Here is a 27,568-nt window from a genome sequence, read left to right as displayed (position 1 = left end):
CGGTTTAGGGTAGGAAAAATGAAAAAAAAAATGTATACCCCCATTGCCAATTTAGGGGGAGGAATGAAAAAAAATACAAAACTTCCCCTTCCCCAATTGCTAATTTACGGGGGAGAGGAAAAGAAAAATATAAGTTAAAAAAACTCCCCCTTGTTAACAATTTTGGGGGGAGCAGAACAAAAAAATATCAAAGAATTGACAACTGGGTTGCCGATTATATAAATTTTACACTATTCCCGTAATATTTCTAAAAGGTCTACCAATACCATAATTTTTTAGTCAAGATGCACCATGCAAGTAACTTTCCCGTACATGTACAACTACCTCGCCTTTCTCTCCCCCTCTTTAATTTGTCCAACTTACATGAAAAAAAAAAACTAGTTTAAAGCTACCACCACCTATTCTTTTCTTCTCATTGGGATGGAGGCCTTCTTCAACTCCTATAATAATTTTGTTAGGGAACATTTTGTCCTTAATATGGAACCTATATCAAAATTAAAGGCCCAACAAGATATAAAGTAGGTTGGAAAGTAAAATTCTATAAATAATATCACCTCTCCAAAATAAAGGCTCTATTAATGTTAATCAATGAGGGTCACATACATACAACTTTCCACCGATAGCTTTCCTTGATGATTGATTAATTTGTGGTATATATTGAATAAAGGCTCTATTAATGTTAATCAATAATAAGGGTCACATTCATACAACTTTGCAATGATAACTTTGAATTTAATACATATGTACCGTTAATGGAATGGTATTTACATTATTAAATAATTATTCACCATTCATACTTCTTTTTTACTTTTATATAGAGTTATTGATAATTATCATATGAATTATAAATAATACCTACCAATATAAAGTAATGTTACCCAATCAATTCTCTTAACTATTTTTATTATTCCATTCTATTTATATAATTAATAAAATAGATAATATGTGAAAATGAATTAACAAATTTGATGTAAATAAACATACTAATTACATTTCTTAATTTGTACGTTACAATTTTAAAAGATGGTTAAATAGGGAAGAATATAATAATATTTAGTAAAATAATTTTTTTATTATATGTTTTAAAAATATCGAAACAACATTTATTCTACATTTACCAAATTAATAAGAGAGATAAATAATAATAATCAACTCTTAATCACATCATATAAAGTTGATTACATAAATGGAATATCACCATAATAAATATAATTAGTGAAAATATATATATATTATTATTACATAGATAAACTACGAAGTAGTAAAACAATACATAATTTAATACAAATAGACATATTAATTACATTTTTATATTTATGCATTCTAACCTTAAAATATAATCAAGTTCTGATTTATAGTACAAATTAAACACTCATTTGTCCATATTTACAGGACAGTTATAATAATATACACGTATTAAAAAAATTAGTTGTAACTCTTAAAATTAATCGACAATTACAATAACATTTTACAACTATTCTTCCCTTCATTATCATGGGAAATGAAAGGTTTAGTGGACTATGACGAGAATAATAAATATATAATTATGGAGGAGTATAATTGACATAATGTATTCAATTTTATTTAAAAATTATAAAATGAATACAATTTAAAAAATATAACTGGTAAATATGAGGAGAGAGAAGTAAAATCAAGCAGCATGACTAAGAAATATAAGTTGAGACAAGTAGGTCTAAAATGATTTGATGATTTAAAAAAACTAATTAAAAATAATTTAAAATCTAAATTATTAAAAAATTTAAATGCTACATCTCATTATCTTTGCATCTATATTCAGGAAATATTGGAAAACCATGCATGCAACAATTAAATTAAATTAAAGATCATGATGGATACTGTAATTTTGTGAAGCGTAAATCTCGTGAAAGTTAGTTTTTAAAAGTCAAAGGGAAATGATCTAATGTTTGACCATAACGTTTTGGAATTTTTCTTTGGTATATCTCTTTTTTGAGTTTTATACCCATATAAAGTTTTTTATATGTCTTATCTGTCATTTATAAGTTAATAATAACTAATGCATAATGTATTGATTGCATTATGAAATCGTAAGTATTAAACTCATATTTTTGACGTAACACAATTTGTTCATGTAAGCAGTATCCATGATCGATACAGTAAAAAAACATTTATAGAAAAACTTAAACTTACATCTTACTTAATAAAAAAGAGTAAATTATACTGACACCCTTGAATTTTAGTGAAATTACATAAACTATCTCTCACTTTTTTTATACTCACACGAACTTCTCTTAATTTTTATACTTTCATTACACTAACCACCTCTGCATAAGAAATAAGCGTAATCTTTTAAACAAAAAATGTGATAAATAAAATTCAGTTAAACAAAACATGATATATTGTGGAGACAAATCCAAATAATATATGAGTCAATATTTCTTTATTATTTTTGGTTCATAACCAGTGACGGATCTTGACCATAATTTTAGAGGGGGCAGCATTATGATTTATACATAAATAACATATGAAATCATTTGAATATATATAAATTTTTAATGTAAAAATGAGTTATTCTTTCATATTTAAATTCCCAAGAAGCATGATAAAAATATAACATAACAAATCTATAAAGAAATTCCAAATATTCCTAAGCACACATAAGTTCATTATCTCTTATAAACATTATATGTGTTTTAAATTCAGAAGAATCGAGCATAAAGTTAGTTTTTCAATCATTTCAAATATTTTTCAATCCTTTCAAATAGAGAATCAAAATAATATATGCTTGAGATTAATATAAATATTTTTTTAAGAGAAAAATATATAAAGATAGAAATAACGAAATTAAGAATATCATACATAACAATGGAATAACCCAACTAAAATTAATAAATAAAAAATAGTTCACTAACAAAGAATAACAACCTCCATGAATAAAATTTGATGCAAGAAACAAATAAATCATAAGTAATCATGTCATGACTTCACAGGCATATGATAATATGCCATGAAAAAAGCAATTGAAGAAAACTGATCTATAAAGAGCAAATATGACATTTTTAAGGTAAAAAAATAAATGAGTTTGGGTTGGAAAGTTATCTAAAGCAATATTAGGGGGGAATATGTCATATGATACTAAAGAGAGTGCAACTTCAAGAAGGGTGAGAGTTTTGAAGAGAATATTGAATTTTTTATTGTTCAATGAGTCATGCAGAAGTATTATTCTTTGAGAGAAGAATATATGCACTAACAATGTATGAATTTTATACTTTTTCACTTCATCACTTCATCACCTACCATTCATATTCAATCTTTATTAACTCTTTAAAAAATTAATCTAAATGAATGATGGAGGATGTAGTGAATGTGTACAAATTTTTACATTAATAATACATAAATATTACACTCTTATCCTTAAGTTTTGTTTTTAAATTTTAAAATATACCAAAAACAATATCTCTAAAATATTTTTTTGAAATATTTGAGGGGGGGGCAACTGCCCCCACCTGTCCTTGAGAAGATCCTCCCATGTTCATAACACTATATTATAAGAGCTATTTAAACAATACTTTTTTAGAAATGTTGATGCATTATGTAACAAAAAATAATAAAGATACATTAATTTGTATATTATTTGGACTTGCCTACACAATATATCATGTTTTGTTTAACTTAATTGCATTTATCACATTTTTTTGTTTAAAATATTACATTTAGTATAAAAACTAGGAAAAGTTTGTGTAGACGTAGAAAAGTGATAAGTAATTTATGTAATTTCACTAAAACTCACGGGTGTGAATGTAATTTACTTTTGTTATATCACTTCAGCCAAATAAAAGTTAATATGGTCATTTGCATTTAACTCGTTTATTATGCAGTAAGTTTCACTGTGTTCAACTGCATAAATTGGCTACTCTACCTACTGAAGCTGATGTTTGATGTTAAATAATTCATAGGCAGCCCAAATGGTGAAAAGTCCTTAATTATGATTGAAAAGAATGCAAAAAATGAATTAATTGCACATCACAAAGGTACAGTTAGCAACATGCATGGAAAAATATGGCCCTAAGATAAGCATCACTTCGTAGGGGTGGGATAACCTAGACGCCACGCCCTATTTTTTCAACACGTTTTAAATATTATTTTTATGTGTCATTTTAATTTTAATATTGTACTTTTTTAGTATTGGTCCATCTATTTAAAATTAGTGTTTTTTATAAGAGAAAAATCTAATAACAGAGCACTAGAGATACCAACCCAGATGGAGAATGTTAATGTGAAGTGACTACATACATTTAAAATAAAAACATGGAAACTTAAAGTAGTGTGCTTTTGGTCCTAACATTTATGGGTCACACTGATTTTAGACCATATGCTTTATTTTTTTAAGTAATTAGTCTCAGCACATTATAGCACTTTTCTCTAAGTTAATAATGATGACTAAAATTAACATCGACTTAAAATGAAGGGAATGAATAATTAAGAAAAATATGGAGTAAAATCAAAATGACCCCTAAATACAAAGATGGAAATCATATTTAAATGTTCCTAAAACTTAAAACACGAGTCTCGTCTATTATTTGGTGCAACTCAATTTTTGAAGTTTGGTATTATTTATTTGAGAACTTTATCTAAACTTTTTATCCGATTAGGTAGTTAGTCTTATAAATATATATAGGTATTCTATCAAAGATAGAATATATTTGTTATTTATCAATAAGGTCCAATACAACAAATACTTATTTTCTAAATTAATGAGTTCGATTTGTATCATCATGTGTATACAAGAAATTTGTTGAAAGTGGTTAAACATACTTTCACCATCGTTGGAAGATGCTTCATAAGATTAAAAACATCTATCATTTATTTATTGATTTTAATTGTTGAGCACCCAATTTTACATCATTATTATTATAGAAATGTCAATTGATAATTTAAGAATTTTAAAAATTGAAAGTATACATGGTTGATAGCATATTTATAAAAAATAGGAAGTGTTGGCTAGTCCAACCGAAAAACGTTCCCCATATCGGTCATGCAATTAAGTTGATTGTAATTGCAAAATATAGGTTAAAATCGGCCAAATTATAGTACTAGTCATAATCTTTTTGTATATGATTTTTTTAATATTTTTTAAAAGTTATACAAGAAAGATTGGAACATTAATTTTGAATTGTTTGTAACATAGTTACTTATTTGAATCATTTTAATAATGGAGTTATATATTACAATTAATAATATTTATATTTATAAATGTATTATATCTACTATAATATATTGTGTGGTTGCAGGCATTTCGTGTCTGTCTGTCCATATTCTTACTTTTATGATGTCAAATATTCAAGTTTTATTTATTTTATTTTGGAGAATTAAAATGTCTTTTTTTTATTGAATGTACTTTATATTGTATTTTTATTGAGATACTCTATATTATCATTTTTTGTTTCATTGTGTTCAATTTAAAGTTAGAGAGATGATTAATATGGTGGCGGTGGTTACATATGATTATATGATTTTTTGTATAAATTAAAAATTGTCAAGGACAACATAAGAAAGTGAAAGAGTTTAATAAATATCTTTTACACTGTCACTGAATCATTTATTATTGATTTCTTAACCACTATTGACTCTCAAACAAAAGTAACAAATTAATGGTGGATGACAGTGTAAAAAAAACTTTACAATGTTAGTGCAGAGATTTTAAACTCAAAGTAAAATTATATCATAGCATAATGATAATTAATTGATATGAGGCTTAATTAGTAAATTATCGGTTGAACCACTATATCACTATATTACTAACGAAAAAGAAGCAATTGGAAAGGGAGGGGATGGAAGAGGAACATATATCACAAGTATAATTTATAAATTTCATTTTTTTTTTTTGCTAAATCTCAACTTGCAATCTGCTTATCATATAGAAAATTGGTGTCTAATACAAAAAATGAAATATAAAACTTGAGATGCCATTAGCTACTAAAAGACGTTGGTGGCAAGTAGTTGGCCCCTAAAATTGGTGTGCTTAGTTCTGTGCCGAGATTACACTTCACCAATTATACTTGCTCATGCACAAACTTTGTTACATTTATTCAAAAGAACATACTATCTGCATTATCTACTTAATTGCAGTTGTATACTTTCTTTTCTTTTTCTTAAGGTTATGATACCATAATTCACTGTGAACTAATATCACATTGAAATGCTACAAATATTTAATCTCTGATTAGGAGTAAGATCACTCCTAAATTCCCTACATTAACAATATAAAAAACAAATTAGGCTATGGGGCCATTTTCAGCAAACTTTTCAACTTGATTAATGTCAAGGAATGCATCAACTCCACTTGCTTTGAGAAACCTGCAATGATTAAATAAATTAAATCAGCTAATTAAAGTATAGCTTCCATAAATGGCTTTTAAAGACAACAGTCTCAATATTACTAATCGAGATCATCTCACGTATTTGAGAGTCTAGTAATAGATGAAGATTGTGATACATGTCACATAAAAATATTTTACGGTAATGATTTAAAGTTATTTTTCAATAAAATAATTTTGAAATTATCAAAATCTTCTTTTCTAGGACTCTCCAGTACCGGAAAGGATCTGAACTCCAATATTACTTACTCATCTCTAAAAGCTCTTGCCATAGACCAGCAGCCTCCTTGAATAGATGATTGCAGGTTCAATGCAATGTTTGGGTTGTGAAGACTCTGCCTTATGTGAAACCAACCATGCTCTCCATGTTCATCATCAAATACTTTCACCCTGAATTTTCCATAATAAGTCAGTTTTGATAAACAAGTTAACAAGGGGAGCATATTTGCTATCCCAAAAAGTGTGACATTTCATGTGTTACTTCTTGAGATTGGTTGAAAAATATATATATTTAAGCTAAAAGTGTAACAATTAAACGTTTTACCAATCCAGGAAGTAACACATGGAGTGATATACTTTTTGGGACAAAAAATATGCTTCCGTTAACATGCAAGACATTAACAAATAAAATCAAAAAGCTCCTCTAAAGTGAGTTTGTCTAAGGTAAAAATTAAGAAAGTAAGTATTTCATTTGCTCCACAAAATGCATGATCTATTTACTTGTGATACAACCATCAACAAATGTACTTTTCACCATGACTTTCAGAGTGGTACTTGGCTACGAACTTCCTAGTATAAGCACTCAAATCAACATTTTGACACTTGTAAGACATTGTGAATTATGTAAAAAATCACATGTCTCTAAAGAATGTGTTCATAAATATAAAGAGATCACTTAAATTGCAAATGAAATCAGACTAGTTAAACTAGTAGAATTTGGTTTAGCTTATTTGCACCTGTACATGTGAGCATCAATGGCAGCTGGAGTGTCATTTGTATCTACAAGGCACCCTTCACTCACCCAGCAATCACCACATGAGTCTAATTCCCACCCTTTAAGCCTTCCCTCCTATATAAAAACAAGAAACACCAAACATCTTAATACACACAATGTATTCAAATTATGAAATTTTACTAGCTTTTAGATATGTAGCTATATACCTCAATGTAGTTTCGAAATGTTTCGATGGCCTCGGATCCTTTTGCTTTAGCATATCTTGGTTCAGAGATGATATTCATCCTTAGTTCTGTTGATTCATATGGTTCGTCAAGATCTTGTATGAGACTACCAATTCCTTCATCCGATCCCTCAAGCTTCATTCGTACCATTTCGATTATAACTTTCAGCACCATGTAGGCCCCTTCATCATAAAGCCATTACATCAGTGACATGGTGTATAAAATATACAAATACCATGTCTGAGATTCTACGTAGAAAATAAAAAAAAAATGAGTACAATAGCATCTTAGTCATTGAAGTTATTATTCACTTAGTAGTTTAGTCCTGAATTTAATTAGTGCATAGTTAGTCTCTCAATTTATTGAACAAATATCAACTTAGTGCTTTCAATTTTTCAATTGTGTACAAAAAAGGACTAACTTGCTATGGTCTTTTGTAAATTTAAGAACTAACTCGTAAAATAATTAAATTCAGAAACTAAACTGCAAATGAAGAATAATTTCATGGACTAATTTGTCGATCCATTCCTGAAATAAATGTGCATAAATTTTAACTAACCATCATCAAGGAAGTGATTTTCTCTGAGAGCACCATGACCAGATGTTTCCATCATAAGATGTGTTTCAATTCCATCCTTGTTAAGCTGAACTCCTTTATCAATGACATTTCGGTATCCAACGCGATATAAGCAATGCTGGCCTCCTCTATCAGTTATGAATCTAGTGAGTGCCATACTAGTCCGAGCATCAGTCACTATAGTTGATCCTGGATTTTCCCTCAGTACAATGGCAGACATGAGAGCAATAAGCTTATCACCATTTATCGGGTTCCCTTTATTATCAACCACGCCACTCCTGTCCACATCGGTATCCAAAACTATTCCAAGATCAGCAGAGTTTTCTAACACTGCTGCTCTGGTCACTGCCATCGCAACTTTGTCCTCTGGGTTGGGAATGTGATTCGGAAACATTCCATCCGGCTTAAGATGAAGAGAGCCAAAGGTGTCTGCACCAAGCTTGTCTAACACATCCCATGTGAAGAATCCTCCTGAGCCGTTTCCAGCATTTAGTATTATCTGTAGTTTTCGTTTTATTGCAATAGAAGTGTAACTTTTTTAGTCATCTTTATCAATGAGAACAGAAGATGAAGGGTCCAATTACAATACAATAAAGATTAATGTACTAAGCCTAGTTTCAAGGAATGCAGTGAAGAAAGCTTGCATACAGTTCATTACTTCTTTTATGTTGTTATTACAAGACTTTCTTTAAGATGAAGTTGATACACTGTAATACATAAGATTAACAAGTGAACCTGGTAACTATGTTTTTAACAAACAACAAATGTATGTAACAAACCTGAAATCCCTGGAGTGGAGTGTCATAATTCAAAGGATGATTAACCTTCTCCTTGATGATTTCTCGTAGATGCTTTGCATAAGTGCTCATGAAATCAACTTTTGTTGGAAGCACATTAAGCAAGGTAGACACTTTGGCTAGCCTATTTGCATATTTACGCGCAGCTTTCTCACATATTTCCTCTACCTCTGCTGAAGTCAGTCCCCCTCTTTTCGTAAAAAATTTCAGACCATTGCGAGTGTATGGTAAATGAGACGCTGTCATCTGCACCGCAAAATGCATTTGAAGTTTTTGTATCAGGCTTAATTGTAAAACTACCATCACATCTGTTTTTAAGAATTTAAATGTAATAGTCTTTATGCCTTTTCACTCTGATTATCAGAGTGTTCTTGGCTAGGAACTTCCTACAACTTAAAACAGCATTTGGCACAATGCTGATTATATTGAGTATGATATGAAGTTCCTACCCTAGAATTTTCATGATTAATAATGATAAACAATTTGTAGTTTCAGAGTTTAGTTCTTTGTTGTAACTTGTAAGTGTATGAGTTACAAAGTATAGCATGCTTTGAAAGTAGCAATTTTTCATGTTATCAATTTTGGTATCCTAAATTTTGTTTCTAATGGTATTATTAGAGTTACCTTAACAAGTACAATAACAATTAAAAGTGTCATAGAACTATAGAAAATGTAAAATTTGCTGCATCCTACCATTATTGAAGCATCATAGATAAATGGAGGCAACAATGTGCTCATGAAACAAGCTGGTGTGGTAGCTAGTCCCATATTAAACACCATGCAACCAGCTCGCGCAAGACCTGCAAAGACTGCGACACTCAACTTCGCTCCTGAAATTCGAGGGTCTCGGCCAAGAGACACTCTTACATTCTCTACAGGGTACCCTTGTTGCTTCTCTAAACCATTGATAACCCACTCTCCAAAGCTCTCGGCTATTGCCTCGACCGCAGGGGGAGTAAGGTCCACTGCTCTGCCTTTCTCACCTTCCAATGCCACTCCTCTAACATCTGAACCATTCTGAAGCCTCCTAATCTTGTCCATTTCTTCATCAACCACAACTTCACCATACTTTTCAGTACCATAGGATTTCGCATTAATCGATTTATTGAACGACACAGAAAATGAGAAGCCAAGTTTGGTGTGCAAAGATTTCTTTCCTGGAAAAGAAGGGAAGTTTGTTTTCCAAGTACTGTTTTGCAAATTTGTTGAGAAGTTTGGAGATGTAGAAGTAGCCATTGTGTATTTTGTTTGGCGCTCTTGCTTTGTTTGAATAGATAAGGCAAACACAGTAGCATTAAACCATAACCTTACAATTCCAATAGCTTAGGAACAAAAAAAATCTCCAAGTAAGCTTTACAAAACGCCCAAGATTTTTGTTCTTATTTTGTCCATATGCCAATTATTTTGTCTGTAGTTCCAACTCCCAAGTGATATTTTAAGTAAATGAGTTCCTAGCATATCCTTGAATATTACTTGTGCATATAAAACGTGCTCAGAATTTATGGTTATTTGTCATTACTCATTTAGATTGATCAAACAAAATTGACCATGTTTGTGGCTAGTTCAATTGAAGCACCATTTGACCATATTTTACAACTAGTCATGGTAAGTGGAGCTAGCAGCACCTGAAGTCTTCTCTGTGCTGGGTTTTGTAGCAAAGACCAGGAGAATAATTTATTTATAGGCATAATCAAAATTGCTCTATAGAGAGAAAACATTGGTTCTCTAAGCCTCAAGATACACATATTAAACTCTCAGTAAAATTTATAAGTAGCTATATCCTGTTAAGTTATAGTGCACAAAACCACACAAGTTAGGAGTCTTATCTGTTTGGCTGTTTCTGCAGAAACATATAATATCTACTTGGTAATGAATCTAGAAAATTTAGACAATGGAGACATAATGTTATAAACGCACACAAAAAATGTTTTACAATTTTTATTAATGTGCATTCGCCTTATTCTGAAGAAGATAAGGAAAAATTAAGGGGTTATTCTTGCATGTTCCAGATTTAGTACACTCAATGATAGAAATTTTACATTTAATCTGATAGTAGAAGTTTCATTTATGCATTTCATTTTCAAACATTACTCTAAAAATATACTGGTTTGCCTTGGTGGTGTACTGAATAAACTCCCAGCCTTTAACAATCCTCACTGTTAAATCCTTGCCATCAATTTATGAAAGCCCTGCTACATAATTTGAGCTTATGCCTATAACAAAACGTCTACATCTTTAAGATTCCTCCGGCAAAAAAATTGAGACAGAATGAGAAAAATACTTGATTACTTTCATAAATCATGTCATCATTACAGATACTAATGATTAGATTAGATAACTCCACAACTCCCTAGCTTCTATGTTCCACTAGATAAGGCCAGTGACATAGAAATCTCAACTTATGATAATAAAAGAAAACGTCACAGTACAAGTACTACTACATAATGTAAAGTAGGCAAGCACACCTAAAACTCAACCTCTGATAAGCCTTTGGAATCTGGAAGATTAACCCACTCAGTTTCCACAATTACTTCACCAGACTTAACATTTCTCAATCTTAAACTCATCTCTTGGATCAATTTTCCATTTTTCCATATGCAGCTGCTCTCTTCCGCAAGGCAGTTAGTCCTGTTCGGTTGAATCTTCTTGACAATGTGCCCATCTGGGAGATCAGTCAAGCCCATCTTCACACAATGAAGATATGGTTTTATGTCTATATCTGCATTGCCCATTTCGTCATCCACAGTGAAAGTGTCTTTGTCACAAACTTTCTGAAGAACAAAACAGAATTCAAAGCTATAAACAATTTAACATTACACTATTCTGGTGCATTACTTACTAAAGGCATGGTAGTTAGAGTACTTACCAATTGTATAGGGATGTTAACATCTCTAATGCATAGAGTCAATTCTTCATTCCACTCAGGATTACAGTTATCTTTCACAACATCCGTTTTCAGTTTCTGCATCATTATCATATTAAATACAACAACAACCAATTATTAGTCTCACTAGATAGGATGACAAATCATCGATCTCGAACTCTTTTATATTCATTTATCTAAATTTATTGACAAAATATTGATCTTTATCATAACAGAAATGATAAGTTAATCATAGAGATAATCATTTATTACAAATAAAAAGCAAGACTTTAGATTCAACCTGATGTGGTTATGTTAAGTTGTTAACATAAATAATGGCTAGCTATTTCATTCACTCCTAAAACTTGAAGATGAAATAATGATATAATTTAAAAGAATAAGATATAACAAATTAGATCACAAAAGATTCATATCCATCCCACACCTTAAAATAGATCAAAAACATTTAAGATAGCAATGATGATAACAATAAGTTATTGTGTAATTTTCATTCAAATAGCCTCAAATTAGTAAACTTTTTATTCATTATATTTTATTGCCTCACTTTCCATTTTATTTTCATTATCTACGGCGTTTGATTATACAAGTAACTGATATACATTGTGAGTGATTTGAAGACAAACTAATTTCATTGAATAAAAATAAGATTGAGAGGAAATAAAGATGAAGTTTGAAACCTGTTCAGCCATGGTAACAATGACATAAGGGTCACTGCTACGAGTATCTCTAGCTACGAGATTAATGCCTCTTTTGATACGAAGTTTGAGAAGACCTAGAACACCTTCCATTGAAACCCACCTTATAATGCACGCAGTTTCATGTGTTGTGTTTGTCCTGAAAAACAAGTTCAACTAAGTCGCTCTAGTTTTTATGCCTTTTGGGACGTGGATAGTGAATTTTTTGGGATAGGTTAACATGAGAATATGTTTTTTTCCACAAATGATATGTATAGACTCTTAAAAACCCAGAAAAGGTCATTTTAATTGAATTAATTATTTTGTATTTTTTTTTTGTCTATTATTTACCAACGACAATCATATTTTAGTAGGAATTTTAGCTCTTTCAAGTTTCAACTATGGTTTATTTAATACAAAGAAGACTTCAAACCAAAGAAAAAGTAAGTGGACATAAACATATACCATTTGATAACTCAGTTGATCAATTGGTAAAATAATAACTAATTCAAGCTTAGTGATTAAAAACCCACAAAACTAAATAAAAGACACTACGTCGATATCAATTTTAAGTACATAGATGAGCTGTACCCAAACATGCCTCCATTTCATTTACCCAATCAATTAAAAAAATATTACTTAAATAAAAATAAAATTCCTAAAATAAAAACTAATATTTTATATTAATTGATTAATAATATTGGCTAGACAGATGAATATTTTTTATCCTAAAAACTATACTATTACATATATCACTATTTGTACTTATCATAAAAATATATAATATATAATTTTTAATTTAATATATTTTTTCAACTAATTATAAACAATAATATATTAAGTGAAACATTTTGTGGGGTAGACGTGCTTCCTATTGGAGAGACTGGGGACACGTGTTTTTTGAAACATAGGATCCATATTCAATTTTACAGGGTCTAAAAACCACAAAATTCTTTATGGGCCCATCTCAATTTTCGCAGCTACTAGAATTTGTGACCCTCAATTACCGTTTTTCTCTCCGTATCTGCTACCCCTACAAGATTGCAGGATCGCAAATATCCAGAAAATTATGCTTCGCCTAATCAATTATTCATATTTTGAGGAGTAGAGAAATGAAGGAAATCAAGATACATTTTTTGCTTAATTAGTTGGCCTCTTCAGCTTCTTACATCAAGTATTTCATGTTTTTTTGGTACAAAAGTTTACACATTGTTTGTGAATGATTAAAAAAAATAGAATTAAAATATAATGCTTTGCCAAAGTTTATATATTTGTAATACTATTTCCCTTAGGTGGAAATGAAGTTTACATCCAAGATGATTATCAATAGTGATATCTTCATGGACTTGGGCTCCACTTGTTATAGATATACATGGATAAATTACAAGGTGGGTTGGCCCGTGATATAAGACAAGGCCTTTTATGAATAATGAGAAGGTTAGTTAAAAGCAATCATGTTGTTCTTAATGAAATAAAAATATTCTTACTCATTCTCATTTTCTAAATTTTGTCTTTATAAATAAGAACGATTCTTTATTGTTCTTACCCAGGAGAAAATGAGGAGAGAGCTAGATATCATGGGAAAAATGTAATTGTTGTGGGACTCAAATAAGAATAAGAATGTTGTTTAAGATTGTGAGAAAAAAGTAGATATTGTTCTTATTCCATAAAATTATAAAATAATGTGTGAGATCCAAATAAGAATAAAAATGTTGTTCGTTATTGTGGTTGCTCTATGTAAGACTGAGATTGCAACTAAGAGAGAAAGTGAATTAGTTGACTTAAAATAATAGTCACTTTTTATGCAAAATCAAGAGTTAAAGTGCAGTGGAAAATATATGCATAAAATTAACAAGTAAAATAAAAGAGATAAAGGAGAATAGAATACACAAGGATTTTTATACTGGTTCACCTTCTTGTCCACCAAAAGCTATGTCCAGTACTCTTACTCTTGCAGCACAAGAGATTTTTCCACTAAAGATTATGAGTTACAATTATAATATCTCACCCCGAAAGCTCTATGTACCTTACACACTCCTTAATCCTTATTCACCTTTGGAAAACACATTTCCAAGTGATTCTAATCTCATTTATTATCACACCCCATGAAAGAAAGTATTCTGCAACAATAATGAAGAATGTTCAACAATGGCGAAATTGCTTTACAAGTATGAAAGTGATGTAACTTACAATCCAATCAACTCTTTTGTATAGTTAGTAATAATGCTCTTTATAAGTTTGTAAACTTGAAACACTTTCGTTTTAAGCAACTTCAGAAAAATCAACTTTGAAAGTTCAAGAACTTGTTGCCAAAAGTGCAGAAAATAATTTCAGAATATGTGTAAGAGTTTTTGAAATTTGTATAAGAGTTGTGTATATGTTGTGTGTAGTGATTGTGAGTTTTAATGCCTTTATATAGACTTTCCAATCAGTCAAAATGTCTATTTGAAAGGATAAGAATTGATTGGAATGAAACCATGTCTTTTGGGTTGAAACTCATTCACTTTAAATTTGAAAATCTGATGCAACAGCTCTCAGTAACCGATTACAGCATTGAGTAATCGGTTACTCAAATCTACTCAACTTTAATAACACTGGTAATATGTTACTCAGAGATAGTAATGGATTACTCTGATTAATTTTAAGTTGGATAACTCTTTTCTCACACTCGTAACATATTACTTAGATTAAGTAACCTGTTACACATTATTTTTTGAAAATTGTTTTAAGTATTTTAAAGTGTTTCAATTTTCTTTTAAAAATAGTTTGAACATTACTACTATTGTATAATCAAGAGTATAGGATATAAGTACCTATTTTAGACTTAGACTAAAAGTCTTGAATATCTTGAAGCTTGATTCTTCAGTGTCTTCGTAAGTATTCTTCTTTTTCTTCCTTTTAGTGATGTTGGTGTATTCATCAAAGTTGTGTCGAGGTCAGGAGCAAAGATCTTCTTCACAGTAATCAATGTCTATAACACCGTTACCATATCTAATATTCAAGGGTAAGTTGTAAAGGGATATGTGGTGTGATTGATATTTTATTGTATGTGATAAGTTTAATTGATACATACTTATTTTCTCTAAATGAAATTTGTGTTTTTAAAAATGAAAATGATGTATACACTATTAATGTAAGAATTTTTATACTATTATTACATCATCCATTATCAATTAAGGAGAGAGATTTACTTAGATTTACTTACTCTAAGAGTAAGTTTTTCAAACTTCTCATTCTAGCCATCAATATTAGAAATATAATAATTTTAATTAGTGAGTAGATCTAAACCATTAGATGTCCATAGAATTAATAACTATGATGAAGAGTAAGTTTTTCTCTTAGAGTAAATGACTCCCTCCTAGTTAATACTATTGATTCTTAAATAAAAATAATAAAAATAAATTATGGATAATCTACTAATTGTATACAAATTTTTACACTATCCATACATAGATGTTGCATTCCTTTTTTTAATAGGTTGGAAATCATCACAAGAAACCTTAACTCAAGTACAGTGTAGATATTATATTCCCAACTAACCAAAGCAAGACAAAAACACAAGAAAAACACGTAAAGTTTTTTTAATGAGGATTCGAGAACTTCATTTTTGGCACGTTTATATTGTGCTCTTGCTTTAGAAGCACCTTAGAAGGAAAATCCTTTAATTTATTTATTTTTATACACTACATACATGGGTACATCTTTCTTTTGTAACAAACATAATAACATATGCTTGACGTGCTTCTACGGAGGAAGTTTTACGTGTATTAATAACAAATGTTGAAAATTTATAACACACAATCACACATAAACGAGTTTGATATATATATATATATATAGAGGATGACTCAATAATATTGAAGTAAAAATAAAAATAAAATATTTAATTTTTAATTGATATAACATATTTTCATCAATGTCATATATGGTTAGATAGAGTGTTTGACATGCTTCTAATGCCAAAACCCCTTTGATGTGTTCGACCAATGTGAAGTTCTTGAAGTTGTTAACATGTGACTTGGCCCATACATTTGGTTTTAAAGGTTGCAAAAATTTCCTAAACCACTGATCATGATGTTTAAGATCCTTGAAAAGAAGCATGTGTTTGAGCAAACATAAACATGTGCTGTTTTGAACTTCCTTTTAATGCAGGGCATGCACAGTGTACACACCTGTCGCACTCTCCACGATGCTTCCTTTAATAAAAGCTATTTTTTTTTACAAAACTAAATCATCTTTTATGAAATTTCGCTCTGGCGCAGAATCAATATTTATATTCTATTGGATGTATTCATGTATAAAATAGAGAAGAGACAGCATTTGACTATTCAACAAAAGATTTGTGTAGTAGTTCCTTTATATTCCTACGAATAAGTTTGATGAAGATATTGCTAATTTATAAGTAAAAAAAGTAAGGAATTTTAATAATTGTCCGGGAGATAAGCTCATTCGAACCAAAATGTGTAATAAGTATATGGTGAAGGTGTTGGTCTAGCGATATAAAGGATCGTTAGATCCTAATATGATTAAAATGTCAATGATTTAATTCCTGGACTACGAAATTTGAAAGAGATTAATCTCTTTCCTTACTAAAGAAATTATTTAACCTGAAACATAATATGATTTTTTAATATCCAAAGAGTTTTACACTATTGAATTAAGTGACTCAAAATTTTCATAATGGATAATGGAAGACATTGCCAAGTCAAAAAGGGTCAATTCCAGCACCACCAGTCTAACCATAAAAAAGCACAAGCCACGCGGTTCCTCAGGGCCAACGATTTTTTTCAATTCGCCAACCAAAATTTACAAATCACTTTATACAAATGATCATACTTTTATATAAGTCAATAATACATAAATAATTAACAATACTATATATCAATCAATTATTTATATTAATTGTGATAATGATTAATATATTTAGAGATTGCCGATTTAAACCATGCATTATATATCTAAATATTAGTTAAATATACAAAAAAGCTAAGGTGTACAAGTTTCAACCAAAACAAATGGTAAACTAATTTATTTACCACTAATATACGTATAAAATTAGTGTTGTGGAATCTCTCATCATAAGGGTCAACTAATGTTGGATGAGATCATATGTCCTCAACAATGTCTCATTCTCTGTCTCTAGCCAATAATATATTAACATGTGATAAAATAAAAATTTTAATATTTTAAAATAATAAAATAAAACATTCTAATTGGCTTATGACATGAAATGAGACATCATATATGATAGGTGATCACTATCCGACTAATTTCACCTTACCTTAAATTTTGGGATACTGCAATGCCTTAAGCGGCTCTAATATTTAACCAACAAGTGGGGATTTCTTGTTGCTTGTGTTAGAAGAAAGTGATTTTTTTAAAGATTATTTATGTCAAAAGGAAAATGGAAGTTGGTCTTGGTTGGAAAGAGACAACTTTGTCAAAAGAATATAAATATAAGGATAGGCCAAGCCATTTATAAAAAGCCCTTACTTCTAAGACAAGCCAAAGCAACAAATCTAATGAACCAAATATAAATCTTCTCTCATTTCATTGCCTTCAAAATTTTCAAACAAGAAAAGAAAGGAATTCCCCTTCACAAGATAGTTCTATATCTTTCCTATAACTTGCCATTTCGGAACTCTTCAAATCTTAGTGTGATCACAATGGTAACATTTATCAGAAGAATGGGACTCAGCTATTTTTTTCTGACAATTTTTCTCTCTTCAGGTACCATGTTTGTTTTGTTTTTTCTTTGTCATATATGCATGTTTTTGTTGTTACACTTTATTAGCGTAGGTGTGTAACTTTTAGCTCCACTAACTTATACAATTGAATCATTTTGAGTAGGACTAACATATTTCACTTATTCTGTAATTTCAGGTATTGGATTTTTTGGACATGTAGCATCTTTTGGAATCAATTATGGACAAATAGCAAACAATTTGCCACCACCAGAAAAAGTTCTTGAACTCTTCAGCTACTTTAAGATTACAAAAACAAGAATCTATGACACTAGCCCACAGATTTTGAATGCTTTTGCTAATTCAAATATTGAGGTCATTGTAACAATTGAAAATGGAATATTAAGCCAGTTAAATGATCCACAACAAGCACTTCAATGGGTAAGTGATCATATCAAACCATACCTACCAGACACAAAAATCACTGGGATTCAAGTAGGGAATGAGATTTTCAGTGATGGTGATATCTCTCTCATTCATTCTCTTGTGCCGGCATTGGTGAACATTCACAATACTCTAGCTCATTTAGGAATAGGCTCAAATATCCATGTCTCAACACCTTGTTCCTTATCAGTGCTTCAACAATCTTACCCTCCTTCAGCTGGTAGCTTCAAAAGTGAGATCACTGAGATCATGCACCAGTTTTTGGACTTCTTGTCAAGAACTAAAGCACCATTTTGGATCAATGCGTATCCTTATTTTGCTTACAAGGATGCCCCTAGTGAAATTTCTTTAAACTATGTATTATTTAATCCTAGCGAAGGAATGGTTGACCCTAACACCAAGCTACACTATGATAACATGCTTTATGCTCAGGTAGATGCAGTTATATTTGCCATTGCTAAAATGGGTTTTAATGGGATAGAGGTTAGGGTTTCTGAGACTGGTTGGCCCTCCAAAGGGGACCCTAATGAGGCTGGTGCAACAGTGCAAAATGCTGCCACTTATAATAAGAATTTGTTGAGAAGACAAATGGCAAATGAAGGGACACCTCTTAGGCCTAGAATGAGGTTAGAAGCTTATCTATTTGCATTGTTCAATGAAGATATGAAGACTGGACCAACCTCAGAAAGAAACTATGGTCTCTTTGAACCTGATGAAAGTATGACCTACAATGTAGGGTTATCTGCTTTTGCAACCAAATCAGCTTCAACCACTTCAATTTTTCTTACCTCCTCAGCCACTAACACAAAGGTAAAACCATAGTGATTTATTTTTCCACCTAGCATATAACTTGTACAACAGAAAGACAAAAATGTATAGTATATATCAACGTAACATATTTTCAGGTATATCTTGCTATGTTTGCATAGGTATTTAGCATATTTTAATAGTAAAATTTGTATAGGCAGATACCTATGTAAGCATAACCAATTAGGATTTGATTAGTAATTAAAATGATAATTTAAAAACATAACAAAATTATATTCTCTTATCCATATTGGTTGTGTACTATGTAGGTATGTGTGTGCCTATATAACTAACAAAATTATATTCTCTAATCCTTTTGCATTATTATTTTTCTAAATCAAAGTTTACTTTGATGCAGGCAGCACCAAAGCAATACAAAATCTTGTTCTACTGGTTTTTTGTATTTTTGCTGTCTTCAACACTTTGTGGCTCATTCTGAGAAGGATATTATAATCCTATGGAGTATTATTCATGTGTATATATTAAAAACAACAACTTGGACTTTCATTTGTTCAAGATGCAAAACAAAGACCCCTTAAAGAATCTCAAGTTAAGGTACCCTATTTATCAAGACCACACACTTTCATAAACAATGGAGCAACAAAATCTGGGTAGGGCAAAGTGACAAGGCACATTCCACTTAGCCCCACCATTAGTCACATTCCACTTAGCCCCACCATTAGTCACATTCCAGCAACAACCATGTGGCAATGACATGAGATAAAGCTTATTTTAGTTAGATAAGGGGTCAAAAGCCACCACCTCATTCTTTTATAGCAAGATATTGTTACAGAAGAATATATTCTAGAGCTAGTTTCATTTTAAATAGTTGTCATAGGAGATCTAATTTGTATATTGATGATGTTATATAACATTAGCTTCATTGGTCAAATAAAGAAGGAGAAGAAGAAGAACAGAAGGTGGTGCTTGTGGAAAAAGTATTGAGGTTAACCTTGTCTGCCTTATGCCTCATCTTATTGGATACTTGGGAAAACCTTATATTATAGGACGTGGAATCCATAACTCTTGTTATTTGTATATATAATAAAAGTATTTATGAGGTTGCTATTCTTTCACTTTTGCTCATTTTCACATCTTATATTTTAGATTATATGAACTATATATGGTACATATATAATTTTATACACTATTATAGATATTATGAAAGTTAATAATCATTAAACATAAATAGCAAATAATAGAATTACGACATATAAAATATTCTTACATTTTTCTCTCTCTATATTTTGTATAGTATAAAGTTCATTATATATAACTAAGTTTAATAAAGTGTTAGAAAGTTAAGGCTTTGTTTGTTTCTTTTATTATCCTTAAGCTGACACTAGGACGGTCTTGCTTTATTATCTGGCCAAATAACCGACATCATAGGGTTATCAACAACCCTTTTTTCCAAAGGGCCTTTTCTAATAAAAAATCCTTCTCTTTTTACTTGTATTTTTTTCATATGTTTTAAAGGGACAACCATATCTTACGATGCTACATGCTCTTCTAGCTGTGCACCCTGAATTTTTTAAAACAAATGAGTAATATATTACCAACAACTTTATAAGTTTAAAGTTTTTTTTTTTGCAAACAACATATGACATGTTTCATGGAAAAATAGTTATTCTCATGGATAATTTTTATTATTATGATATGTAACTTGAAAAATTTCATGACCGTTTATCCGAAATAAATATATTGTTGCTTTTTTGTTGTCTTCTTTGAGTCTAACATATTTTTTCTTTAGGACAAAATTGATTGAATTTGTAAAGTTTTATCCACATGATTTTTGTTCAATTAATTTGATGATGTTTAATAATAAACTTGAGACTTATATCATTAAAATGTGTAATAATATTGAATTTGTTTCCTTTAAAATGAATCACTAATTATTTATATGATTTGTTTGAAAGTAAAAGAAAAATTATTTACTCATTAGCTTATCTTCTTTTAAAGTTACAATCGTTTAGCATGTTGCCACAATAATAGAGTCTTTTCAACTATGAAAAATGTGGAAAATAGGTTGAGTGATAGAATGAAGATACATGGATGAAAGATTGTGGAATCACTTTATTGAGTGAGAAGTGTTCAATAACCTTGACAATAAATTTATAATTGCACAATATCAAAACATAAAGTCGCATAAACATCAATAATAAAATATATAACTTATTTAATTAAATATATTTAAATTTTATGATTATTTTAATATTAATATTTATTATTTTAATTTTTATTATATGCTGCCCATTCTAAGTTTATGCCTTAAATTCTGTGATTGGGGACACCAAATCTTAAACTTATAAGACCTTAGGGGGATTGGGCATTGGCTTAGCTTTTTGATATTAGTGAACGTGGTGATCCACATGAACCCTGAAAGTCTTAAGCTGGACCACCCCTATTAAAAATAATATATATTTTTTCTTTTGGGGTAATAAAATAGAAGGTCAATTTGTAAATGAATCCCACCAAGGACTTGTGTCATCATCTTCTTGTGGAGCTGAACCTTCAGACAAAATGATGTGGCAGCATTTTGGCATTTCACCATTTTAATCAAGAAAAGTTTCATGAGCTACAATTTTAACATTATCTGTTATATGAACTTTATGATGAGATAGTTGTATTCCATTATGCTATTGCGTGGACCTTTTCATTTCATAGACTAAGTTGCTAACCTATCTTTTCGTAGCTCTATTATCGTGTCATCGTAGGTGATTTTGTGTATTCTATATGTAATAAGAATTTAGTTTAATAATTAAAGTATAAGAAATTTTTACACTAATAATATAGCATTTCCTGTTGTATGTTAATTACTTCTAAAAATCTCTACACTAATATTACAACACTCGTCTAATAATGTGTTCGCTACTATTTGTGTAGTCCCTCTTGAACTGGTAGTCCTAGAATTCGGTGAAAATCTACCACCCTGCAAGAACTTCAGCATGGACTTGCTGAATTTCTAAGGGGCAACGGTGAAAAAATTGGCATGATCATTTCCAAGCTTGTACCTTTCAACTTGATTCAATAGCACTGAATTACTAGTTGAGTTTAATGGATGTAATTTTTCTACCGTAAAACATTATATACAATTTATGTATTTTACATTTTCTAAGAAAATAAATTAGTATTAATATGTGAATAGTAGATGATAAACTAAACTTATAATAAACCATTACTACCATATTAATATGTGAATAGTAGATGATAAACTAACCATATAATAAACCATTACTACCATGCGGCAAAGTATTTTCTATTTTGTTTTTTCTTATCTTAAAATGCAAACTTGTTTTCAATATCTTCACTGTAACTCCCTCTGTTTAGTTGACATTGCTCCCAAGCATGGAAAGAAAAATAAAAACGGTACTATCCTATGCTTCCTAAGAACTCATTATGGTATTGAAGTGCTCATCTTAATTATCCTTCCCAGAAAAAGATAAAAATATTACTTCTTATCATTGTTCTTATTTAGACATGCTTATTGAACTATCCCAGCCATTCAAAATTCAGACTAATGAATAACAACACAATGTAGGAGGGGGGAATGGCACAAACTCGCAATTTGTTTTTCGGCGATGTATCAATGCTAGTTCGAAATCTTAACCTGTCATAACAAAGTACTTATTCAATGAACACAAATCAATCACTGGCAATGCTGAAAATTTGTCTTAATTTTTTCCAGAAATGATAAGAGTAGCATTTGACTCAGAAGCCAACAGCTTTAATATCCTTGGGTCTTAGTTTTCCACCACTCCAGAAACTTAGCCTCAGCAGCCAAAGTGTCTACCCGGTAAAGTTGAAATGCATGATTTGCTACTTCATGTCCAAATGTCCACCCAAATACACCTCCAGCAACAAAAGATAGTGCAGCACCTGTTCAATATAGTAGGACAAAACGTGAAAGATTAGCATTGTAGATTAAATACTTTCATACTACTTGCGTGACGAAAACTTAAATAATCACATCAAAATAGAAAATATCATACAATAAGGTAGTGAAGTTAAGATCTATACAAAAGCATAGTGTCTTAGAAAATGGTTTCAATATGAAAAGGCAGTAGATTACCATGTAAACTCTTTGAATATTTCCAGGCGAAACCTGCAGTATATACTGCTCCCAAAGCACTTCCTGTGAGGCCAAACTGCACTGCTTCCCTAGCAGTTCTCAGCTGAAAGGAGAAAAGGATAGTCACATTTAATTTGAAGTGAAAACAACTATTTATATTAAAAATCACAAAAAAAAAATGCATATGAAACAGAAAGATAAGACAGGGAATTAGAAACTTGGAGCTGTTGTCATTTGCTAAAAGTCAGGTTAGCCCTTAATGATTTCTATTTTATACAATATACATTTTTATCTTTTGAGAAGAGAGACCAGATATTTCAAGAGGATCGCCGATCATCATTGGTGTTGAAAACATGTTCAGTTCTTTCGTAAGTTTGGATTACAAGAATCACAACACATCCCATGGATAGATATCACATATGCTATCATGTCTCGTGAGAATTATACTGATGTGTATTAGAGAAACTGATAACTGGTGAAAATATTATTTTCTTTAAATAAAGGAGGAAAATTTATCAGAGAAAGAAAGGGACAGAAGTACAAAATGTCGGGGGATAAGAAATCATCAACAAAGACAATACAAAGCGGAGAATAAAAACAAAGGAAGGAAAGATCTAAAGACTAGTCAGCATAGCAGAGCTGTCCAGTCTCTTTGCATCTACAAAACATAGACATCCTTAATAGACCATGTGCTGAACACCAAAGAGAAACCATGGAAATGATTCTGTCCCTAACAAACTGGTGAGGATGGAAAGAAACGATCACCATAATGATGTCCAAAGTATGTTCAATTGATGGAAGAAGCTATAAAAGGACAAAACCTTTCAACATACAAAGTTAAATCCCAACTCAAGGTTGAGTTGATTATAAATGGAGCATCCTAATAACTTCAAAGGAAGTTTCAGAATTCATTAACAATACTGCAAGCGGAGTTAAGTATTAAATCCATCTATGCCTGATGCAACTAAAGTGCCTTTGTCATTAATTGAGAGTGATTCAACATAATAAGTCATCAAAGACTATCTGTCTAGTCAGTGACTTTAACTGCTAAATAAGTTGTGCAAATAATACTGAATATTAAAGAATTATGAAATGAGTGATGCAAAACCAATTGAAGAGACATGCAGCACAGCCAACCGTATAAACATATCTGAGATTGCATAATACACGGATATATAGTTGCACAATTCAGTTACTGGCACAATTCAGTTACTGGTACAATTCTGTGTCTTGATGTGTGCAGTCTTAGTTTAAATAAGCTACACAAAATGCAGCAACATTAGAAATGACACAGGACTGATGAATGAAGGATGAAGTTGAAATTTCAAACTAATGGCACAAACATATATCTCAAACTACTTGATGCTTTTATGCCTTCATTAGTCTCGTTACTTAATTGACACATTGTAATGCTATGTTAAACTAGATTTATAGAATTTTACACTGTGTTATAATAAAAATGAAAGAGTTTTTACAGAGTAGCAACAATACTAAAATATAAAAAATTAGCAAAGAACACCTATACAGGCATCCCACACTAAAACATAAATCTTATGGAAAGCGTAGGAGGCTATGTAGAAGTTTGGGATATGATGCAAACACTCAACATCATGAGAGACAAGATTGACTTTCCCGAAGGGAAAAATCAAGAAAGTGAAGAAACCATGAACTATAGCAGCATTATATGAGGGCAAAATGCAAATAACACCAATACAAAAAGTTATTCAAAACATGTAAAGCATGGATACACCATTTTGGTTTGTGTCACATGTCAGACAACAATTGTTATACAATACACAATAACACATGCCCCATAGCATCCAATTAAAAAATTATTTTTATGGCCTCCAACATTATGATATTATGAACCTTTCCTATAACATTATGATATTATGAATTATGCTTGTATCCCGGAGTTTTTGGAATTCAGTGTGTCCATATATTTGTTAGTGTTTAATAGTTCAAAACACCCAAACCACATCAAAGGACATAAATAGAGATAATAAAGTTGAGAAATATTACAACGGGTCCATGAACAGGATCAGAAGCAATGAACTCCTCAACATCAGAGCTAGACCAGGAACGAATGGGTTGATCGTGCTTGACGAACTGCGAATAGTTGCTCAAAAAGGAGAACCTCTGTGACCAAAATTGTTTGTAACCTTCCAAAAACGATGAACCTGGTATGTTTTCTGCCATTTCCCACTGCAGTGACTAATGAACAATCAAATTCAATGGTTTCAGTAGTAATTTCTTATAACACATTGATAACTGAATCAATTAAAATCAATCATGGTAATCAATATCCAATACTTGCAGTACGTCAGTAATCAAATCGAAAACACTGCATTTTCACAGTGTCCGCACATAAAAATAATCCGAGTGAAAGTTGAACCTCTTTTGATCATAAAATTAATAAAATCAAATTCCTATTAGGTTAGGTAAATAATTGGCATAATTTAGGAATTGAAATCATTGAGATAACAAATCAAAGGTTATAAATCAGAAACAAAACGCAGTCGTTAATATCATCAGATTGATGGATAAAAGTTTCAAATAAATAAAATCGGATGGTAATAAGAAATGAAGAAGAGTGTGTTACCGTCGTAAGAGCAACGCTGAAGAAGAAGGGAGGCTGGCAGAGTGGTTTTGTGGTATGCTTCGGAAATGAAATCGCAGTCAGAGAGCCAAACACACACGCTTCAGTTTTTTAGAACCATTAACTGCGTCCTACGTGTTTTTATTTTTGAAATATCAAGAAAGTGTCATATCTAATACATACAATAGCAATAGCATGTTGATATTAGAATAAGACTTCACTCAGAACTATTCAAAAATTAAGCATATGAGATTCATGTAAGTGATTATATACTCTGAAAAAAAATTAATTTTTTGCAAATGGTGATAAATATATTTGATAGTGTCATAATCGTCTCCAACAACTAAGGAAGGAAAATTATATTTTTGAGGAAAAGTGTTGTTTACCTGTAAATAAAAGATATAATTATTATTTCATAATAAAAACATTGTTTCAAATACAATAATACAACAATGCTAGAATTGTTTTTTTATAGTAATTATATATATTTTTATAAAATAATAACTTAATTTAGTAGTTAAAAAATATAAATATTTATACTATATAAAAGTCAAAACTACAAATAACTACCATGACATAATTTTTCACATTCCAAAATTATTCTTTTGTAACTTCTCTATTAATAACCATCATAAACTTTCAAATATTACATTTATTTTTTCGGCAATATATTATTATTCTTTCACGCATTTTCTTAGTTTTATTTTTCTTCTTCAATTCTACATTTGATTAATCTTCTTGTATCTTTGGTCTCTATTAAGTTTTATGTTACATTTCTTATATTAAAGTATTTTTCCTTAAAGAATGTAACACAAAAATGATACATATCAGAAAAAATAAGAATGCGAGTCGATAGGTACGAAGTATTGATCGACACGCTAGTATATATAATACTGAAAAATATTCACCCTAAAGTCACTTAAAAGTTAAAAATATAAGTACCTTGATTCAAGTTTTTTAAGATCTTAGATATATGTCGGTCGATTGTTAGCTATTAATCTCTCCTAAGATGTAGAATATGTCATAATGAATGCTGTCTCAATTAATAAAGTTTTCCATATATACAATAAAATGAACTTACAGCACATATTCTACATTTATTCAATATTGTGAGAACCAGACAAAACTAAGTGGTCCTGAGCATTGATTGGACTTGAAAATAACTTTGATTTGCAGTCTTAATTGATGAGAATTGGATTGCTTTGAACTGGGAAAATTTCAATCTGACCGTGTTAAACCTGGTTAAACCAGAATAACCCGGGAAGTAAACTCAATGGTTTACTTAAAATTAAAAAGAATGAAACACTACTATAATCTTTTTATTTACTCCGGTCCAAAAAAATATTGAGAAATATTATTCCAATATAATTATTAGAGTGTGGATCTACTTACTCTAAAAGTAAGTTTTTTAAACTTGCTCATCATCATAGTCATCAATTCTATTAAAAAATCGTTTAGATCTACCCACTAATTCAAACAATTGGATTTCCCTAAAATT

The 27,568-nt window shown here is 30.4% G+C and overlaps 4 protein-coding genes across 5 annotated transcripts; 1 reads left to right on the top strand and 3 right to left on the bottom strand.

The window, feature by feature from the left end:
- Positions 1–6,038: 6,038 nt before the first annotated feature.
- Positions 6,039–10,207, bottom strand: LOC109341403 (phosphomannomutase/phosphoglucomutase). Its single transcript, XM_019579300.1, has 7 exons — positions 9,603–10,207; positions 8,892–9,155; positions 8,095–8,611; positions 7,518–7,717; positions 7,313–7,425; positions 6,606–6,746; positions 6,039–6,336 (listed from the first exon to the last, which is right to left on the bottom strand). Exons 1-7 carry the CDS (start codon positions 10,143–10,145, stop codon positions 6,255–6,257), a joined length of 1,860 nt encoding a protein of 619 aa, XP_019434845.1. The 5' UTR covers positions 10,146–10,207; the 3' UTR covers positions 6,039–6,254.
- A 960-nt stretch (positions 10,208–11,167) lies between these two features.
- Positions 11,168–12,644, bottom strand: LOC109341405 (protein C2-DOMAIN ABA-RELATED 7-like). The gene is made up of 3 exons (XM_019579302.1): positions 12,471–12,644; positions 11,776–11,871; positions 11,168–11,680 (listed from the first exon to the last, which is right to left on the bottom strand). Exons 1-3 carry the CDS (start codon positions 12,579–12,581, stop codon positions 11,375–11,377), a joined length of 513 nt encoding a protein of 170 aa, XP_019434847.1. The 5' UTR covers positions 12,582–12,644; the 3' UTR covers positions 11,168–11,374.
- Positions 12,645–17,971: 5,327 nt separating this feature from the next.
- Positions 17,972–20,488, top strand: LOC109341404 (glucan endo-1,3-beta-glucosidase 14-like). The gene is made up of 3 exons (XM_019579301.1): positions 17,972–18,197; positions 18,351–19,405; positions 19,761–20,488. Exons 1-3 carry the CDS (start codon positions 18,134–18,136, stop codon positions 19,839–19,841), a joined length of 1,200 nt encoding a protein of 399 aa, XP_019434846.1. The 5' UTR covers positions 17,972–18,133; the 3' UTR covers positions 19,842–20,488.
- A 2,356-nt stretch (positions 20,489–22,844) lies between these two features.
- Positions 22,845–26,206, bottom strand: LOC109341406 (succinate dehydrogenase subunit 6, mitochondrial-like). Of its 2 annotated transcripts, none has more exons than XM_019579303.1 (4): positions 26,074–26,206; positions 25,494–25,685; positions 23,472–23,574; positions 22,845–23,278 (listed from the first exon to the last, which is right to left on the bottom strand). In XM_019579303.1, the coding sequence occupies exons 2-4, from the start codon at positions 25,668–25,670 to the stop codon at positions 23,127–23,129; spliced, it is 432 nt and encodes a 143-aa protein (XP_019434848.1). In that variant the 5' UTR covers positions 25,671–25,685; positions 26,074–26,206; the 3' UTR covers positions 22,845–23,126. The 2 variants fall into 2 exon arrangements, with proteins under 2 accessions (XP_019434848.1, XP_019434849.1); XM_019579304.1 differs by having other exon boundaries at positions 25,494–25,676; positions 26,074–26,183.
- Positions 26,207–27,568: the final 1,362 nt, after the last annotated feature.

Source organism: Lupinus angustifolius, unplaced genomic scaffold (assembly GCF_001865875.1).
Source record: "Lupinus angustifolius cultivar Tanjil unplaced genomic scaffold, LupAngTanjil_v1.0 Scaffold_457, whole genome shotgun sequence".
Classification (NCBI taxonomy): Eukaryota; Viridiplantae; Streptophyta; class Magnoliopsida; order Fabales; family Fabaceae; genus Lupinus; species Lupinus angustifolius.
The sequence above is the reverse complement of the archived record's forward strand: the minus strand, read 5'-3'. Positions and strand labels throughout refer to the sequence as shown.